Below are 19,766 nucleotides of genomic sequence, written 5' to 3' on the forward strand. Positions count from 1 at the left end.
CCCACTTCCTCCACAGAAACCTGAAAAGACAACCTTTGAAAACCCCTGATGCAGCCCACCTCCTATAGGACCTCACATTTCTCCTGGGAGTTGAGAACCTCTTAGAGGTTATTGAGGGAAGTGTGTTCCCTTCTCTTAACTCCACGTGGGCCCTGACCCTGTGGGGCCTGTTGGTTGGCCTCCCTACTGACCTGTGTCTTCTAGGACAGATCTTGTCCTGCCCTCCCTCCCACATATCTTACAGTCAGGCCCAATGCTTCCTGTGGACACAGATGACAGAGACACCGACCAGCAGCACAACCTTGGGGCCTAGGAGGAGAGCTGCCAGGAGAGGAGAAGACAGTTCTGTGCCTGGAAATCAAGAGACAGGAGACATCATTAGAGTGATCACACAGGAGCCAGTCCCACGGGCCTCCACTTACTTCATCTGAGGCCATCTGGGCCTGCAGCAATATGAGGCTTTGAGCTACATCCTGTCCTGGGCTCAAGCTAGAGGGAGAAATCAGGGTATAAAGGTCATTCATTCTCACTCACTCTATTCTGGGCCTGCCTTGTCCTGTAAAAATGCCAGAGGTAAAAATAATTCTGAGACAGGTAATAGTCAGCAAATCCTAGTGAATAATCTCTCACTAGGCTGCAATCCCATCCTCAACCAGCCACCAGGAAATTGCAGGAGAAAGAGACAAGGCAGATAAGACAGGAATCTAGAGTTATTTGTAAATACCACCACCAGTGTTACATTTCCCTAAGCTTTGAAAATATTGGAAAAGTGTCCTGCAGTGCAGTGCGCAGGGCAATAGGAAGGGCTTTCAATGTACACTTGACTTAAAAGCATAAGCACAGAATCCTCAGATCTGTGCATGTATTACCATACATGTCAAAAGGGGTGATCAGTAGTGATCAAGTTAAGCATCTTGAGATGGCACCTTATCTTGGATTTTCCAAGCAGAGCCCATGAAATCACAAAGATTCTTATAAGTAAAAGATGATGGCAGGGCAGTAGGAGAAGGAGAGTGACATTAGAAGCAGAGGTCAGAGAAATGCAGGGCCCTCTGTCAAGCAGTGTGGACACCTCTGGGAGCTGGAAAAGGCAAGGAAATGGATTCCCCTCCAGAACCTTCAGAAGGAATGCAGCCCAGCCACCCATTGTAGACCTCTGACTTCTCCAACTGTATGATAATGCATGTGTCTTTTATTAAACACTAAACATGGTAATTATTTACAATGAGTATACGAACCTAATTAAGGAGGACAGATGTGAATAAATGGACAGGCACGATTTACACAGCAAAACTTCTTGTTAGAAGAGGCAGAAAGAAGGAAGAAATGCTGTTTGCCAATTAAGTGGTGAAGGGAAAAAGAAAAACGCAGGGGGAAGGGATTTAGGTTCCTGAAATACAAAGGAGAACCAAAAAATTAGAGGACTCAGAACCTTTCTCCCACTATCAAAACCAACCTACCTACTGGCACAAAAATACAAAGGAAGATCAATGGAACAGAATAGAGAACCCAGAGGTAAACCCAAGCATATATGGACACCTTATCTTTGACAAAGGAGGCAAGAATATACAATGGAAAAATGACAGCCTGTTCAATAAGCGGTGCTGGGAACATTGGACAGCTACATGTAATAGAATGAAATTAGGACACTTCCTAACACCATATGCAAAAATAAACTCAAAACGGATTAAAGACCTAAAGGCAAGGCCAGACACAATAAAACTTCTAGAGGGAAACATAGGCAGAACACCTTATGACATATATCAAAGCAAGATCCTTTTTGACCCACCTCCTAGAATCATGGAAATAAAATCAAGAATAAACAAATGGGACCTCATGAGACTTAAAAGATTTTGCACAGCCAAAGAAACCATAAACAAGAGAAGAAGACAACCCTCAGAATGGGAGAAAATACTTGCCAATGAAGCAACGGATAAAGGATTAATCTCCAAATATACAAACAGCTCATGCAGCTTAATACCAAAAAAGCAAATAACCCAATCCACAAATGGGCAGAAGACCTAAATAGACATTTCTCCAAAGAAGACATACAGATGGCTAACAACCACATGAAAAGATGCTCAACATCACTCATCATCAGAGAAATGCAAGTCAAAGCCACAATGAGGTATCACCTCACACCGGTCAGAATGGCCATCATCAAAAAATCTAGAAAAAGCTAAGGTTAGAGAGGGTGTGGAGAATAGGGAACCCTCCTGCACTGTTGGTGGGAATGTAAGTTGGTACAGCCACTATGGAAAACAGTTTGGAGGTACCTTAAAAAACTAAAAATAGCTCTACCATATGACCCAGTAATCCCACTCCTGGGCATATACCCAGAGAAAACCATAATCCAAAAAGAAACATGGACCAGAATGTTCATTGCAGCACTATTTACAATAGCCAGGACACGGAAGCAAACTAAAGAACCATCAGCAGATTGATGGATAAAGATGAGGCACATATATACAATGTAATATTACTCAGCCACAAAAAGGAATGAAACTGAACTATATGAGGTGGATAGTTCTAGAGTCTGTCATGCTGAGTGAAGTAAGCCAGAAAGAGGAAAACAAATAGTGTATGCTAACTCATATATACGGAATCTACAAAAATGATACTGATGGGCCCAGTTACAGGGTAAGAATAAGGATCCAGATACAGAGAATGAACTGGAGGACACAGGGTTGGGGGGTGGGGCGAAGGGGAAGCTGGGACAAAGTGAGAGAGTAGCATAGACATAGATACACTACCAACTGTAAAATAGATAGCTAGTGGGAAGTTGCTATATAACAAAGGGAGATCAACTTGATGATGGGAGATGCCTTAGTGGGCCAGGACAGGGAGAGTAGGAGGGAGTCTCAGGAGGGAGGGGATATGGGGATATAGGTATAAATACAGCTGATTCACTTTAGTATACCTCAAAAACTGGTACAAGATTGTAAAGCAATTATATTCCAATAAAGAGCTTAAAAAAATGAAAAGAAAAGAAAACTCAAAAACACTCCTTGGGGGAAAAAAGAAAAACCAACCTACCAACCAAAAACTCTGTTAACATATTGGATTATGCCATACTGAGAGAAAAGAGGTCCACTAGATTATAAGTATGGTAAAATACCCCAGTATCATTAAAAAAAAAAGTAGTCTGATATACATCCTCACACCAGATCAACTGGACCCAGGACTGAGGTGGCTAGAGCCCTCCGACACACCAGGCAGCAGGGTCACATAGGTCGCCTTACACTTTGCTCAATGCCACAGCCTAGATGCCTCTGGAAACATTTTCAGCCATTGTACAGCAGCAGGCATGCTGGGTCAGGCACCCTGCAGCGCCCAGACATAACAGCCATGGCCTGAGCCCCAGCAGGAGATGGAAGATTACAAAGTATTTCTGAGCCTCTCCAGACAAGATGGCATGAAATCTTCTCTCCCACTTACAATGTTCAGTACAATGTGAACCCTAGAAATAACACAAAGGACAAACATAGCAGGACTCTGAGGTGGAAGAGAAGGCAGACTAGCTAGAGACCTGAGTACTGGAGAAAGAACGCAGCAGTCAGGCACCCAGGTCCACTCTCCTAATTGCCCAAGCGCAGGAGACCCAAGTGTGGCACTAGAAAAAAGAAAAAGCCTAAATCAATAATCGAAGTTCCTGCCCCAAGAAATGAGAACAGGAGGAGCAAAATAAACCCAAAGCAAGCAGAGGGAAGGAAATAATAAAGGAGAAAAATCCGTGAAATTATAAACAGAAAGGGTAGAGAAAAAAACTGAAACAGAAAGAGTGGGTTCTTTTAAAAGACCACTAAATTTGAAAAATTTCTAGTACAACTGACAAAGATAAAAGGAGGAATGACATATTTCCAGTATCAGAAATGAAACAGAGGACATCATTACAGACCCTGCAGACATCAAAAGGATAATAAGGGAATGGTATGAACAACTGTACAGGCAGAAATTTGACAACTTAGAGACAATGGAAAAAATATCTCAAATATCACAACCTATCACAGCTCATACAATATGAAATGAATAATCTGAGTAGTCTTAAACAATTCAAATTCTTTTTCAAAAAAAAAAAAAAAGATTCTCAAGGCTCGGGTGGTGTCATGGAAAAATTTTGCCAAGAACTTAACAGAGGAATTAAAAACAATTTTGGTGCACAAAAACAACAATAAAAGATATTTTGGAAATTTTGAATTTCTACTCCATTTTAAATGATATTAGGGAATTATTATTGATTATATTAGTATGCACGGGTATTCCTTTTACAGAAAATCTATGGCCTTAACCACATGACCACACAATTGTGGACTCCATTGACAACTGGTTGTCCACCCAGGACTAAGTTAAAGTGCACACAATGATGCAAATTCTCTACCCCTCTTGTTTAAGGGAAGTTGTTTGTTCTCCACGTCCTCTCTTTAGCTTCCAGGAGGCAGGGACACAGACACTCAATGACCCAGCGTTGACCCAGCCGATGAGGACAGCATCATAGGGCATGTTGGAAGGAACGTGGGACTTTGAAATGTCTTCTGGAGTAAAGATTCCTGGAAACCTGACTTGACCCTCTCTTGATGTGACATGAGAACCTGCAAGACATGTTGTATTTAAAGAAAGGAGGACTGTTCTTGGGACATGCCCTTGGCACAATGCCCAGCTGAGGGGGACCCTGTCTCAAAGTAGCATGTATCTGTTGTACAGGCTGGTGGTTCCTGTCCTCAGGGCCTCAGATTCACCTTGATTAGTATAGCCCAATCACCTGGACTAAAGGAAACAAATCTTCAACAGCATCCCCCACCCATTGCTTCCTGAGTCCGTTCCGTAAACTCCAAATCCTCTGGCTGGTTGAAGCAGGAAGGGAGATCACGGCTGAACTGAGATCTGCATTGCGTCAATGTGCAGTGAGCTGTTGTGAGCATTGCTGGTCCACTATCCCAAATCAGAGGACAAAGGAGCCCTGTGCACTGACCACTCATGGTCCTCTGGGTGCCTGGTCCAGACTCAAACTTCATGTCCTCAGGGCTCCCTTTCCAGAATTTCACAGAGAAGTAGGTGCCGAAGTCTACTGGGGTGATGTTACTTACATGGATGGAAAAGTCCAGGCTGGAGAGAGACTAGGCAGAGCCTAGAAAGAACAAGGAGGTGGGAGGTGGGCGGTCAGGGAAGGATGGACATAATCACTGTTAGTTAAGAAAGCAAGAAGCAGGACACTGTGAACAGGATGATCCCCCTCCTTCCCTACTTTCCTTCATGGATATTTATGTGAGAAGATCGATAAAGAATATACCAGACTCTTACCATGAGTCATTCTTGGCAGTGTGGGATCTGCAAAAGGAAACTCACTTTAAAGTTCTATTTCAAATCTATTGTCTTCTAGATTGTTCTATAATAAGCATGAATTACTACCTTTAATATTAAAAAAAAAAAGAGCTGTGTGAGTTGGAGTGGAGGCCCCACCAGGGGGTTTATTGGTGGTGCCCTGGTCCTTCTGGGGAGCAGCGGGCTCCAGGGTATAGTTTTTGGTGACAGCTGGCTGCCCGTCATGCTCCACCTGGCAGGTGAGCAGCACGGCCTCCCTGTGGGCAGATGAGGTCACCAGGAGCCAGCTCATCCGGTTAAAGTTCCTGTCCTTGTTCTCTGTGAGGGTCGAGGCTGTTTCTGTTCGGGTCAAATTTCCATTCTCCAGCCAGGTCAGCTGTAGGCGCTGAGGGTAGAACTTGTTCACGTGGCAGGAGATGTTCACTTGGTTCCCCGCTGTGGGGTGTTGGGTAACCTCCAAGGTGGGCGGAACTGAAACAGCACAGGCAGAAGCTCTGACCTTATGGAACAGACAGCTCACAGGGGAGGGGCTGGATAACAGCTCCCAGCACAGCAAGGGAGTCACCCAGGACAGAGCCAGGCAGGCAGCAGGTGCTCAGACACGGAGGGTCTACTGCATATGAGTGAAATCACTAAGCGCACTGCAAAGCACACAGTAGGTGCTCAAAACCTCTTAGCTCCTATTTAGGGTTAAAATGTTTGCAATCAGCAAGATAAGCCCCTGGCATGCAGTGGGAACATAACAACTGTATCAAAATAAATGAAATCAGCACGCACATAAGGGCCTGGCTGGTAGTAGGTGCTCAGTAATTGGAGATGCTCTTGGTAAAGTAAAGGAAATAATGCTTAGCACAGTGCTTGGCACATGTCCACCTGGAAGCTGGCATTCAATTCGTAGTGAGTAACCAGCTCATCTAGGAAGCTGGCCATTGGGCCGCACTGTCAGGAAGCAGATTCCAGGCAATTCAAAGCCTGGAGCAAAAAGCAGGGGGGAAGAGCAGGCTGGGGCCTTGGGGGCAGGTGTGGGCTTGGGCTGGTGTGAGGGGCACCTACCTCGAATGGTCTCAGACAGCTTGGCAGTCCCACGGAGAGGAGGGCCCCCCTGCAGGGTGACGTGGGCCACCTCGCAGAGGACCTGGGAGTGGACATCCCCCGGGGCCAGCAGCACCCTGGTTGTGCTGGAGATGCTGTAGGAAACGCTGTCTCCCTCTGGGTCCACGTTGGTCTGGGAGGCGGAGAGCTCATTGCCATTTTTGAACCATTTCAGGGAGATGTTTCTGGGGGAGAAGCCGTGGGATGTGCAGGTGAAGCTCACTGTCTGCTCGGGTGAGGCCCTCACGGCAGGGCCTGATACCACGGGAGGAGAAGGCTTGGCTACAAAAGGAACGTTTATAAACAAGGAACATGATTGTGCTGACCTTCACTAAGGAAAAGCTTGTGACAATGTTAAGAGCTTGCAGATATATTATTTGTAAATTCTTCAAATATTTCTGGGATTGCAATGTCTTCATTCTCATCATAGGGGGAAACACAGAGGTTCCCAGAGGTGAGTCTGAGTCAGGGGTAGGGTCCACATGAAATTCCAGGCCTGAGGTCAAAATCCACCTTTTTTCCTCTGCCAGGTGATTATCCAGCCAATCCGGGCACAGGAACAATGGTACTGATTGGATTAACTCTCCTATTAACTCTTCCTGGCTGGGCTCCCCTAGAAATCTTAATTGACTTCAGAAAACCACTCACAAAAGTACATGCACGGGAAGCAGGGTCATAGTGGGATCACCATGGAAGCTGAACCAGGCTGGCCATACAACGGGAGGTGTGGCTGTGGCACCTCCCAGCTCCTCATCCATGAAAGGGAAAAGCAGGCATTATGCTGCCCAGGGCTGCAATGAGGGTTAAATCAGGCAGTGGAAGCATTTTTAATGTGAGTAAAACACAAGATGATTCACAAACCCAAAGAAACACAGATCTCTCTTTAACCCAGAATGCATATCCAGAGGTCTCCCTTCAGGTATTTATGAATTTACTTCATCAGTTTCATTCTTTCCATGAATATTCCAGTAGGACTAAGCTATCAATCCTTGAAGTTCAAAGAAAGGGGGTGAATGGATGTTTTTCTGAGTCTGTGTTCTTCTCTTGGTTCAGTTTTGGGTTGAAAAGAAAGATCACTGAGTGGTGAGAGACAAGTGGTGGTTGATTTCTTAATTGCTGTTAATCCGTAGAGACACAGACCCAGGCCTACAAAGCACCCAGAAGCACACAAATCAGCAAATCAAATGAGGGCAGTTTCTCCCTGTAGGAGGGTCCTGTCCTATCTCCAAATTGTTCATTGTTACCCAACAACTCCTGTAAAAAGTGGCAGGCAGCAAATATTACAAACATTTGCATTTGTAAATATTTAATCTGCTTCCTAAAACTCCTCAAACATTGGAGGACACAATAAGGAGTTACCTTAATATATCAAGTCATAGAAACAGCAGCATCCTGGACTCCCCTAAAGGGACAAGATGCTGTGATCAGTTACTACTTGTCCAGAGTTTCTTCCCAGCCTAAATATCACCTCATTTCTCCATCACCCTCAGCTCTTTAATCGCCCCGCCAGCCCTGAGAGGGAGGCTTGAGAGTGGCCCCATTTATGGGATGTGGCTCAGGGAGGATGCAGCTGGCCAAGGACACCCAGTGAGTAAAGGTCAGAGCCCATCTCATCACACACAGGACTGATTGATTTTAGCATCACTGTTTGTTATCCTTGAGCCTCACTGTCTCTTTCTGGACACAATGCATACAAGCACCACCTGGTAAGATGAATGAGGATGTATGTAAAGCCCAGAGCCTGCATATAGCAGGCGCTTAATCAATGACACCCATGATGGTTATTATAAGATCTGGCCATTCTGCTTCTGAAATTACCTATATACTTTTTAGGCAGTAAGAAGACAAAACAAAAGCAACAATAGGAACACCAAAAAGAGTCTCAAATCCTGCTCCGTGCAGCGCCATGCAAACATCTACATGTAAAAACAGTACAAACACCAAATTATGAATCTGTTTCCACTTTTAAAAATAATCCCCTCAGGAAACAAGTCTGGGGAATTGGCTTTCAAAACACACAGGACATCACAGGCATTTTCCTGCACATCAGCTCTTCCAGGAGCTGGAAGCATTTTGAAAGGAGGAAGGACAAATCTTGTCAGTGTCACTGTGGCTGTTGAGGCAGGAGGGCTCTGGGCTGGGCAGGAAGTGTTTGCAGAGATACCAGAACCTCTTTAGACTCAGGTGAGTTCAAAGATGGGAAGGTTTCCCCAGCAATGAATCCTGGGTCTGCACAGGGTGTTCTGAGTAGGCAGGAAGCCCCGCTCAGCCCAGGTGAGCTCTGTTGGAGGTGGGTTCTGTCCCCGCCAATCGACTGGGGCTGACTTTCTTGGGCCTCCTAAGAGCTGTCACCTTCACAGGCTATTCTGAAGCACCCACACCTGGGAGAGCTGTTCTTCCAACCCAGGCTCTATAGGGGACCCACCTTGGCCAGGGAAAACCACAGTTTTCCCTCTGTGACCTCAGAGAACACGTAGCTCAGGGCTCCTCTGCCCTGGCTGGGCACCAGCACCCTCTGCAGGAGTTAAAACTTCATCTGACCTATTGTATCCTAATTTCTAGGGTAGAGCCAGGGTCTGGGGAGTTTTGGAGGTTTCCCAGATGGTTCCAAAGAGCAGGCAAGTTTGATAGGCACGCAGCCCTACCCCAACTGCAGTTGTACTTAGTCCAGGAGGGAAAGCTTCCCGTCCAAGGTCCTCTGAGAAGAGCTCACGTGGGTGGAACATGTACCACGTGCCAGGCTCTGCTCTAAGCTCATGACATGCATCCCTCACTCAGTCCCTGCAGCTGCTCTGTGAGGGCAGTGCTGTCATTGCTGCATGCGGACACCTAACCCCAATGTGAGGAGGGACTCGTGAGTGGTCCCAGAGCCAGGACAGTGCAGAGCTGGCATGGGGGCTCTGGCAGGGGGCTCGGCCCAGGCTCTCAACCACTGTGCGCTGTGCTCTCAACCACTGAGTAACACCCTAACCCACCATATCCAGGGCTTTCTAGATCCTCTCCAGTCAGCACAGACCCCTGAAAGGTAGTGGGATTACCACCATTTCACAGATGGGGAAACTGAGGACAGAGGGAACTGAGACTTGCTCAGGGCCACAGAGCCTGGGAGGCCAGCACCATCCCTCACTGAGGGGCTGTCCTGTCACCAGGTCATTGTATCCTCAGGACACCCTGCAAAGGTTGGTGTGATTATCCACTTTCTACAGGTGAGGAAATGGGGCCCAGCACAGGGCACTGGTCACAGCCATAAAATAACACCGCAATTTAAGGTTCTATACTCTGTGCACCCAGGCAGAGCGCCTCAAATCCTTCCAATTCTCCTCAAAGGAGACCATGATTATCGCCACTTTACAGATGAGAAAACTGAGGCTCAGAGAATTGAAGGGGCTGAGTCCTCACACTCCCCTCATTGTGTCCCAGAAGTATTTCCTGTCATCTCCAAGCTTTCATGTCTATCAGCTGAGCAAGCACCCCACCTTCACAAGCCCCCACATTGACCTCCACCCTCCCCTTTTGCCTCTGAGATTTCGACTTCAAGCAACTATAGGGAGGAGTAGCGTCCGAGTGCCCAGGCCTGGAGATGCTGTAGCCACAGGGCTCCTGATATGTGAGTCTAAAATAAGAACTCTTGCTCACACGGGGCCTCCAGCACCCTCTAGGGAACAGCTCCCGCTCCTCATCCTCAGTCTGCAGAGCCAGGAATGGGGGAGCACCTGCTGTGGGGATTGCAGTGGCCCCTCTCCGCTCTGTCCACACTACTCTTCCCAGAGCTGCCCCCACAGTGAAGGGTCCACATCACCACAAGGGGGAGAAACACTCCTGATGCTTTTACGTGTGCTGAGCCCGGTCTCTTCGCAACATTCAGCACATCAGGAGACACTGCAGTATCTGATCTGTTGTAAAGCGAGACTTGCCTCCTTCATGGGACTTTTAGAAATGCTTATTGTTAAAGAAAAGAACAATATAAAATTTTAAGAGGACAGGGCTGGAGGTTTCCCCACACGTTGACCAGCACCTCAGGCATTGCAGAGAGCAGGACTGTGAGTCAAGGTACTTGGGGTTCAATCTTGGCTCCCCTACCGGCTCACAAATCAGGCGCCCTCTCTGAGCCTCAGCGTCCTCATCTGAAAAAGGCAACAGATGATCCCCTCCCTCAGAGCCCTGGTTATAAGGAGTGAACGCCATGAGGAAGATTCAGCATCTACAGGCTGCTGCTCCCTGGCCCCTCCCCTCCCTCCTTTCTCCTCCAGGGAATCATCAGGGCAGGCGGCCTGGGGAAGAGGGTGAGCAGCCTCCAGGGAGGCAGCAGGTCTGAGTGGCGGGGGAGCCATCTACGACCTGTGATTGGCGGGGCAAGGGACCCACCATCTGGGAAGTTTAGTAATAGCTGCAAAATCAAGATAAGTCCACCTTCACTGCTGATGCCTGGAGTTTGGGGAACTTCATTTGCCACCATGACTAGGAGGGAAATTTGGCAATATGATCACACAAATGAAATACACATACTCTCTGATCTAGCAACGCCGCTTCCAGTGGATATTTCCTCCGAGAGGAGAGTGACATGTGGAAAAGTTCTCCACTGCAGTGCTGTTTGAAGATTAGGAACAACTGAGTATTTGTCAACAGGAGACTGTAAAATGAACAATTTTGTCTCCATACGCTGAGTGTGAAGTACCTGTTGAATCACTGGGCAGCTCTAAGTGCTGATGTAGGATGAGAGATTTGGGATCACGTGGCTGAAAGTAGGGAGAGGTTCCCAGCCACCTCGGGACTCAGGGTCTGAATGCAAGGAGCAGTCTGAACCTTTGGGAAAGCAATGAAAAGAGTCTGCTCAATGGTTATTTCAAGGAATTTTAATTTGCACCTCCTATGTGCCAGGCTCTTCCATGAAACCAGTTCCAATGCTGGTGCAAGAAGGAGCTTGGCCTGGAATCAGACTTGGTTCTGGAAGGATCCCCTCACTCACTGACCATGGGACTGTGGTCTGGGCCCCTGTCACCTCTTGGCGTCAGGCCCGCATCTGTACATGGGGGGGTTGGGAGGATGGTGTCTGCAGGTCCTTCCGGTGCTGACAGCCCAGGATTCAGGAGTTAGAAAGAGGATCCATGGTCTTTGTCAGAAAATTCTAAATGAACCTTTGCTACCTCAGTGGGGCTGCCCCTAAGTCACCTGCATGGGGAACCTCTTCCCTGGGAGGGACACTCTGAGATGACACAGCTATGCTTGGAGCCTTCAGTGACTGTGAGTCAATCCTGAGTCACAGGAGGGTTTTCTCACCAGATGCCCAGGAGACACCAAACCTCTGGGCATCTCCTTCAAGCAGAGCCAGCAGAGTAAATGCTGAAACCTATGCCTCTGGGAAATTCTTCTCAGGGTGATGGTTCTGAAGAGGAAATAAAGAAACCCATTCTTCCCTCCCTGCCTGGATGGATTTCTCCTCTGGGGAAGGGACGAGGACATAAGCTTCAGGAGAAGAGAGCCCTGGTCTGCTTTGTTCACTGCTGCTTCCACAGCATGCAGAGCAGAGCCTGGGACACAGTAGGTGCTCAGTACATGCTGAATAGAGAGAAGACTCAGCCACATGGAAGGGAGCACTCTCTGGAAGCAGGAAGTGAGGTCTGGCCTGTGACAGGGCAAGGCACCCAGACTTTCAGCTCCCTCATCCCTGGAGTCAAAGGGCTGGATGGGATTGAAAAGACAAGGGATGAGGAGCCAGGCAGACTGGTTTCTAGACTTTCCCCCCCTTTTAACAGCCATGGGCCCTTCAGCAAATAGCATGACCCCCACAGGCCTCAACTTCCCTGATCTGTAGAAGGGAGTGACATCAGATCATGTCCACATCATGATATAAGCACCCACTGCTGCACCTGATTGTTTTTTTTTTTCCTCAAAGAGTGGAGGGCATTGTTGTTCCCTTGTTGTCAGAGACCAGGGGAAGAAGGAGACATAGGCCATGCTCACGGCTCACAGTGAGATGAGTGCCTGGTCCAGACTTAACTTCCCTGTCGTTAGGTTCTCCTTTCTTGAACTTCACACAGTAGTAGACACCAGTGTCTGCTGGGGTGATGTTACTGATGTGGATGGAAAAGTCCGTATTGTTTCTCCTTGTAGTATCTGAAACAGTTGCTGCTCGGGGGAAGGGGCCTCCTTTTAGACTGTAGATTAACTCCCGTCCTGGCCCAGTTCCCCTGAACCACGCAGTGGGCCCCACGGGGAGCAGGGAGACAATGGTGCAGCGCAGCGTGGCCGTCTCTCCTGCTGCAACTGACACTGACCTCTCAGGCTGAATCACCTGCAGCTCGTCCTCACCTGCCACTCCTGGAGGGAAACACAATCCAGTTATTCATTCATCCTTATGTGATCTTGTAGGTTTTCTCAAGTGTTTATCAACGATGACCTTCACTAACTGAGTGCCCTTTGGCCAGCCTTGAACTCAACCTATTGCATGTCCATTGCATGCAACCTGCACCGTGAGCCTGTAACATGAGACCCTAATACAACCTCTAATATAAGAGAGGAACTGAGGCTCAGAGAGCTTAATGATGTGGCAAAGAATGGATTTGAGTACTTGGCCCTCTCTGGAAATCTCATGTTTCACCAAATACTTCTGACTCTTCACTTTGTGGCCTCACAGACTGTTGCACTTCTGGCCTGCGCATTAGGTGGGACCACATGCATTTTTTAGACACTGAGTTGTGAGGAGAACTGATGGATGAATTTGTAGGTTATTCATTTAACTGCAAGAACCTTTATGGTCCAACGTCCCTCTTCCCCAGAGATCCAGATACTCCTGATGGGGTGGGCTCCAGCAACCTGGATACATGAGTGAAAGTGACGTGCAGAGCTCCCAACACACAATGAACATTGAGTTTAAGAAGAAAGTAAAACATTGTTTCAAGTCCCTGGGATTTTTCCAGTGACATAGTCACGTTATATTAGTTACCTAAGGCTACTGTAATAAATTATCAAACATTTCTTGGCTTAAAATGACAGTTTTATTATCTTATAAATCTGGATGTCAAAGGACCAAAAATGGTGTTACTGGACTAAAATGAAGGAGTCAGTTGGGCTTCAGTTCTTCTGCAGGCTCTGATCATTGCTCCTCCAAATTCTTGAGACTGTCTATCCTCATGTTCTCATGGTTTCCATCTTCCTGTCTTGCTTCCATTGTCAGTTGTCCTCTAACTTTGGCTTTTCTGCCTCCTTATTATAAGCTTATATTAGGCCCACACTGATTATCTAGGATATTCTCCCCATAGCAAGAGTCTTAATCACTTTTAAAAAATCTCTCTTGTCATGTAAAGTAAAATATTCACAAGTATTAGGACATGGATCTCTTTAGGGGGGTATTTTCTGTTTTTTTTTTTTATTTGTTTCCTTGATTTATAACTTTTTATATTGAAGTATTACTGATTTACAATGTTGTATTAATTTCTGCTCTACAAAAATTGACTCAGTTATACACATAACATACATTCTTTTTTTTAAACATTCTTTTAAGTTCTTTTCCATTATGATTTACCACAGGATACTGAATATAGTTCTCTGCGCTATACAGTAGGGCCTTGTTGTTTATCTTTTCCATGTATAATACATTACATTTCCCCTACTTTCTCCCCCTCGGCAACCGCAAGTCTGTTCTCTATGCCCACGAGTCTGTTTGTGTTTCATAGACAGGTTCACTTGTGTCATCTTTCTTTTTTTTTTGGCCACATGGTGCAGCTTGTAGGATCCTAGTTCTCTGATCAGGGTCACACCTGGGCCCCTGCACTGGAAGTATGGAGTCGTAATCATTGGACCCCCAAGGAATTCCCTGTGTCCTCTTTTGATTTCACATATAAGTGACTTCATATGGTATTGATCTTTCTTTCTGACTTACTTCACTAAGTATGATAATCTCTAGTTGTGTCATGTTGCTGCAAACGGCAGTATTTTGTTTTTTTTTTATGGCTGAGTATTATTCCATTGTATATATATACCACCTATTCTTTTCTTTTTTTTCCAGTATTTTTTAAAGCAGTTTTGGGTTCACAGCAAAACTGAGAGCACAGTGCAGAGATTTCCCATACAGCCCTTCCACCACACATTCATAGTTTCTTTCACTGTCAACCTCCCCCGACAGGATAGTGCATTTGTTACAATTGATGAGCCCACATTTACACACCACCATAATCACCCAACGTCCATAGTCCACATTAGGATTCACTCTTGGTGTTGTATATTCTATGGGTTTAGACAAATGTATAATGACATGTATCCATCATTGTATTATCACACAGTGTATTTTCACTGCCTTAAAAATCCTCTCTGCTCCACCTGTTCATCCATCCCCTCGACAACCACTCATCTTTTTTAAGATCTCCACAGTTTTGCCTTTTGCAGAGTGTCTAGTTGGAACCATACAGTATGTTACCTTTTCCAATTGGCTTCTTTCACTTAGTAATCTGCATCTAAGGTTCCTCCATGTTTTTCATGGCGTAATAGGTCATTTCTTTCTAGCACTGAATAATATTCCATTGGGTAGATTTACCGCAACTTATTTATCCGTTCATCTATGACATCTTGGTTGCTTCCAAGATATGGCAATTATGAATAAAGCTGCTATAAACATGGTAGTGCAGGTTTTCCTGTGGACATAAGTTTTCAACTCATTTAGTTAAATATCAAGAAGTGTGATTGCTGGATTGCATGGTTACTGTATGTTTAGTTTTGTAAGAAACTGACAAACTCTATTCCAAAGTGGCTGTGCCATTCTGCCTCCCGCCAGCAGTGAATGTAATTTCCTGTTACTCCATATACTTGGCAGCATGTGGTGTTGTCAGTGTTCTGGATTATGGCCATTCTAGTAGGTGAATAGTGGTATCTCATGTTTGTTTTAATTTACATTTCACTGATGATAAATGATGTGGAGAATTTTTTTCATGTGCATATTTGCCAACTGTATTTTTTCTTTGATGGGGTGTCTATTCAGGCCTTGGCCCATTTATTAATCAGGTATTTTTTCATCACTGAGTTTTAAGAGTTCTTTGGAAATTTTGTTTTTGTCTTTTTTTTTTAACTTTATTTTTAACTATGTTGGGTCTTCGTTGCTGCCCACGGGCTTTCTCTAGTTGTGGTGAGCGGGGGCTACTCGTTGCAGTGCACGGACTTCTCATTGACGTGGCTTCTCTTGTTGCAGAGCATGGGCTCTTGGCATGCAGCTTCAGTAGCCGCAGCAAGTGGGCCTAGTAGCTGTGGTGCACGGGCCCTAGAGCTGGTGGGATCAGTAGCTGTGGTTCACGGGCTCTAGAGTGCAGGCTCAGTAGTTACGGCAAGTGGGATTCGTTGCTCTGTGGCATGTGGGGTCTTCCCAGCCCAGGGGTCAAATCCATGTCCCCTGCATTGTCAGGCAGATTCTTAACCACTGAGCCACCAGGGAAGCCCTCTTTGTATATTTTGGATAGTAGTCTTTATAAGATGTGTCTTTTGCAAATATTGTCTCCTAGTCTGTGGCTTATCCTCTCGTTTTCTTGATATTATCTTTTGCAGAGCAGACATTTTTAATCTAAAAAGTAGAGCTTGTCAATTATTTCTGTCACCCCCTCGATAACCTTGTGCTTTGGTATTTTACCTAAAAATTCATCACCAAACCCAAGGTCACCTAGATTTTTTCCTGTGTTGTCTTCTGGGAGTTTTATATTTTTGCATTTTACATTTAGGTATATAATCCATTTAGAGTTAATTTTTGTGAAATGTGTAAGGTCTATGTCTAGACTCTTGTTTTTTTTCTGCATGTGAATGTGCAATTGTTCCAGTACCAATTTTTGAAAGCACTGTCTTTCCTCCATTGTATTGCCTTAGCTCCTTTTTCAAAGATCAGTTGACTTTTCTATGTAGGTCTATGTCTGTGCTCTCTATTCTGTTCCATTTTTCTGTTTTTGAGCTATTTTTCTTTTACTTTGCTAATACCACACTGTCTTGATTACTGTTGCTTTCTAATAGTTCTTAGAGTCAGGTAGTATCAGTTTTCCAACTTTGTTTTTCTTCAATATCATGTTGGCTAATCTGTGTCTTTCACATCACTTTAGAATCAAGTTTTTGACATCTGCAAAATAACATGCTAGGATTTTGATTGAAAGTACACTGAATATATAGATTCAGTAGGTAAGGATTGACACCTTGACAATATTGAGTCTTCTTATTCCTAAACATGGAATATCTCTCTATTTATTTACATTTTCATGGATTTCATTCACCAGAGTTTTACAGTTTTCCTCATATAGATCTCATACATGTTTTGTTAGATTTATACTTAAGTACTTCATTTGGGGGATGCTAATGTAAGTTGTATTGTGTTTTTGATTTCAAATTTCAATTGTTTACTGCTGGCATACAAGAAAGTGCTTGACTTTTGTGTATTAACCTTGTTTTCTGCAGTCTCGCTGTAATTCCTTCTTAATTCCAGGAGGGTTTTTTTGTGAATTCTTACAGCTTTTCTGTGTAGATGGTTATGTCATCAGCAAACAAAATTTTAATTCTTCCTTCTCAATCAGTAAACCTTTATAAAATTTTTCTTGTCTTATTGAGTTATCTAGGACTTTCAGTAAAATGTTGAAAAAGTGGTGAGAGTGAAATTTTTGCCTTTTTCCTGATCTTAATAGGAGAAACTCTAGTTTCTCATCATTAAGATGATGTTTGCTATAGGTTTTTTGTATATATTTATTATCCAATTGAGGATGTTTCCCATTATTCTCAGTTTACTGAGTTTTTAATCACGAATAATGGATATTAGATTTTGCCATATGGGTTTTCTGCATCTCATATAATGATGTAATGTGGCTATTTTAACTTGTTGAAGTGATGATTTACATTAATTGATTTTTTAAGCTCTTTATTGGAATATAATTTCTTTACACTCTTGTACCAGCTTTTGAGGTACACCAAAGTCAATCAGCTGTATTTATACATATATCCCCATATCCCCTCCCTCTTGCCACTCTCACCCTCCCTGTCCTGGCGCTTTAAGGCATCACCCATCATTGAGTTGATCTCCCTTTGTTATACAGCAACTTCCCACTAGCTATCTATTTTACAGTTGGTAGTGTATATATGTCTTTGCTACTCTCTCACTTCATCCCAGCTTCCCCTTCGCCCCCCGACTCCCCAACCCCATGTATTCCAGTCCTTTCTCTGCATCGGCATCCTTATTCTTGCCCTGTCACTGGGTTCATCAGTACCTTTTTTATTTATTTTTTATTTTTTTATTTTTTGCTTCCAGAAATATGTGTTAACATACAGTATTTGTTTTACTCTTTCTGGATTACTTCACTGTGTATCACAGACTCTAGGTCTATCCACCTCATTACATATAGCTCCATTTCATTCCTTTTATGGCTGAGTCATATTCCATTGTATATATGTGCCACATCTTCTTTATCCATTCATCTGTTGTTGGGCATTTAGGTTGCTTCCATGTCCTGCCTGTTGTAAATAGTGCTGCAATGAACATTATGGTACATGTTTCTTTTTGAATTATGGTTTTCTGGGTATATGCCCAGGAGTGGGATGACTGGATCCTATGGTAGTTCTATTTTTTATTTTTTAAGGAACCTCCAAACTGTTTTCCATAGTGGCTGTACCAGCTTACATTCCCACCAACAGTGCAGGAGAGTTCCCTTTTCTCCACACCCTCTCCAACATTTATTGTTTCTAGATGTTTTGATGATGGCCATTCTGACCGGTGTGAGGTGATACCTCATCGTGGCTTTGACTTGCATTTCTCTAATGATTAGTGATGTTGAGCGTCTTTTCCTGTGGTTGTTAGCCATCTGTATGTCTTTGCAGAAATGTCTATTTAGGTCTTCCGCTCATTTGTGGATTGGGTTATTTGCATTTTTGGTATTAAGCTTCATGAGCTGCTTGTATGTTTTGGAGATGAATCCTTTGTCCGTTGCTTCGTTGGCAAGTATTTTCTCCGATTCTGAGGGTTGTCTTCTTGCCGTCTTTACAGTTTCCTTTGCTGTGCAAAAGCTTTTAAGTCTCATTAGTTCCCATTTGTTGATTCTTGATTTTATTTCCATTATTCTCACTTATTCTTTATCCATTCATCTGTCAATGGACTTTTAGGTTGTTTCCATGTCTTAGCTACTGCAAAAATGCTGCTTTGAATAGGGGTGCATGTATCTTTTTGGATAAGAGTTTTGCTGGATATATGCCCAGGAATCAGATTGCTGTATCATACGGCAAGGTTTCTGAGGAACCTCCATGCTGTTTTTCATAGTGGCTTTACCAGCTTACATTCCCAACAAGAGTGTAGGAGAGTTCCCTGTTCTACACACCCTTTCCAGCATTTGTTGTCTGTTAGAGCTTTTAAGGAAGGCCATTCTGACCAGAGTGAGGTGAGGTGAGGTGAGTGAGGAGGTATCTCATTTTAGTTTTGATTTGCATTTTTCTAATAATTAGCGAGCATCTTTTCATATACCTGTTGGCCATTGTATTTCTTCTTGGTAGAAATGTCTGCCTTTGTCTTTTGTCCATTTTTCTATTGGGTTGTTGGTTTTGTTGTTTTTGTTATTAAGTTGTATGAGCTGTTTGCATATTTTGGAAATTAAGCCCTTATTGCTCACATAATTTGCAAATATTTCCCCCCATTCTGTACATCGTCTTTTTGTATTTTATGCTTTCTTTTGCTCTGCAAAAGCTTATAAGCTTGGTTAGGTCCCATTTGTATATTTTTGTTTTTGTTTCTATTGCCTTGGGAGACTGCCCTAAGAAAACATTGCTACAGTTAATGTCTGAGAATATTTTGCCTATGATCTCTTCTAGGAGTTTTATGGTGTCATGTCTCTAAGCTCTTAAGCTATTTTGAGTCTATTTTTCTGTATGGTGAAAGGGTGTGCTCTGACTTCATTAATTTACGTGTGATGGTCCAACTTTCCCAACACCACTTGCTGAAGAGACCGTCTTTTTCCCATTGCATATTCCTGCCTCTTTTGTCAAAGATTCATTGACCGTAGGTGTGTGGGTTTATTTTCTGGCTCTCTATTCTGTTCCATTGATCCATATGTCTGTCTTTGTGCCAATATCATGCTGTTTAGATTACTATAGCTTTGTAATATTGTCTGAAGTCTAGGAGAGTTATGCCTCCTGCTTAGTTTATCCTGTTTGGATGCTGAATTCCATCAAATGCTTTTCCTTCACCTATTAAGATGACCATGTTGTTTTCGTCTTTTCTTTTGTTGACATGGTGTATCACATTGATTGATTTGTGTATGTTGAATCCTCCTGTTGAACTTGGGATGAATCCCTCTTGGTTGTGGTGTATGATTTTTTTATGTGTTGTTGGATTCAGTTTGCTAATATTTTGTTGAGAATTT

At 44.2% G+C, this 19,766-nt stretch overlaps 1 protein-coding gene across 2 annotated transcripts in view; it reads right to left on the reverse strand.

Annotated features, from left to right (window-relative positions):
* Nucleotides 1–244: 244 nt before the first annotated feature.
* Nucleotides 245–19,766, reverse strand: part of LOC130833267 (signal-regulatory protein beta-1-like) — a 31,593-nt gene continuing 12,071 nt past the window's right edge. The window contains exons 2-5 of one of the 2 annotated variants that reach the window (XM_057702721.1): nucleotides 12,373–12,729; nucleotides 6,373–6,693; nucleotides 5,458–5,790; nucleotides 245–345 (exon numbers count right to left, since the gene is read on the reverse strand). In XM_057702721.1, the coding sequence (XP_057558704.1) occupies nucleotides 245–345; nucleotides 5,458–5,790; nucleotides 6,373–6,693; nucleotides 12,373–12,729 (1,112 nt within the window). Of the gene's footprint in view, nucleotides 352–5,457; nucleotides 5,791–6,372; nucleotides 6,694–12,372; nucleotides 12,730–19,766 lie in introns of both variants that reach the window. The other variant, XM_057702720.1, reaches the window with a different exon arrangement.

This window comes from Hippopotamus amphibius, chromosome 12 (assembly GCF_030028045.1).
Source record: "Hippopotamus amphibius kiboko isolate mHipAmp2 chromosome 12, mHipAmp2.hap2, whole genome shotgun sequence".
In the NCBI taxonomy this organism is placed as follows: domain Eukaryota; kingdom Metazoa; phylum Chordata; class Mammalia; order Artiodactyla; family Hippopotamidae; genus Hippopotamus; species Hippopotamus amphibius.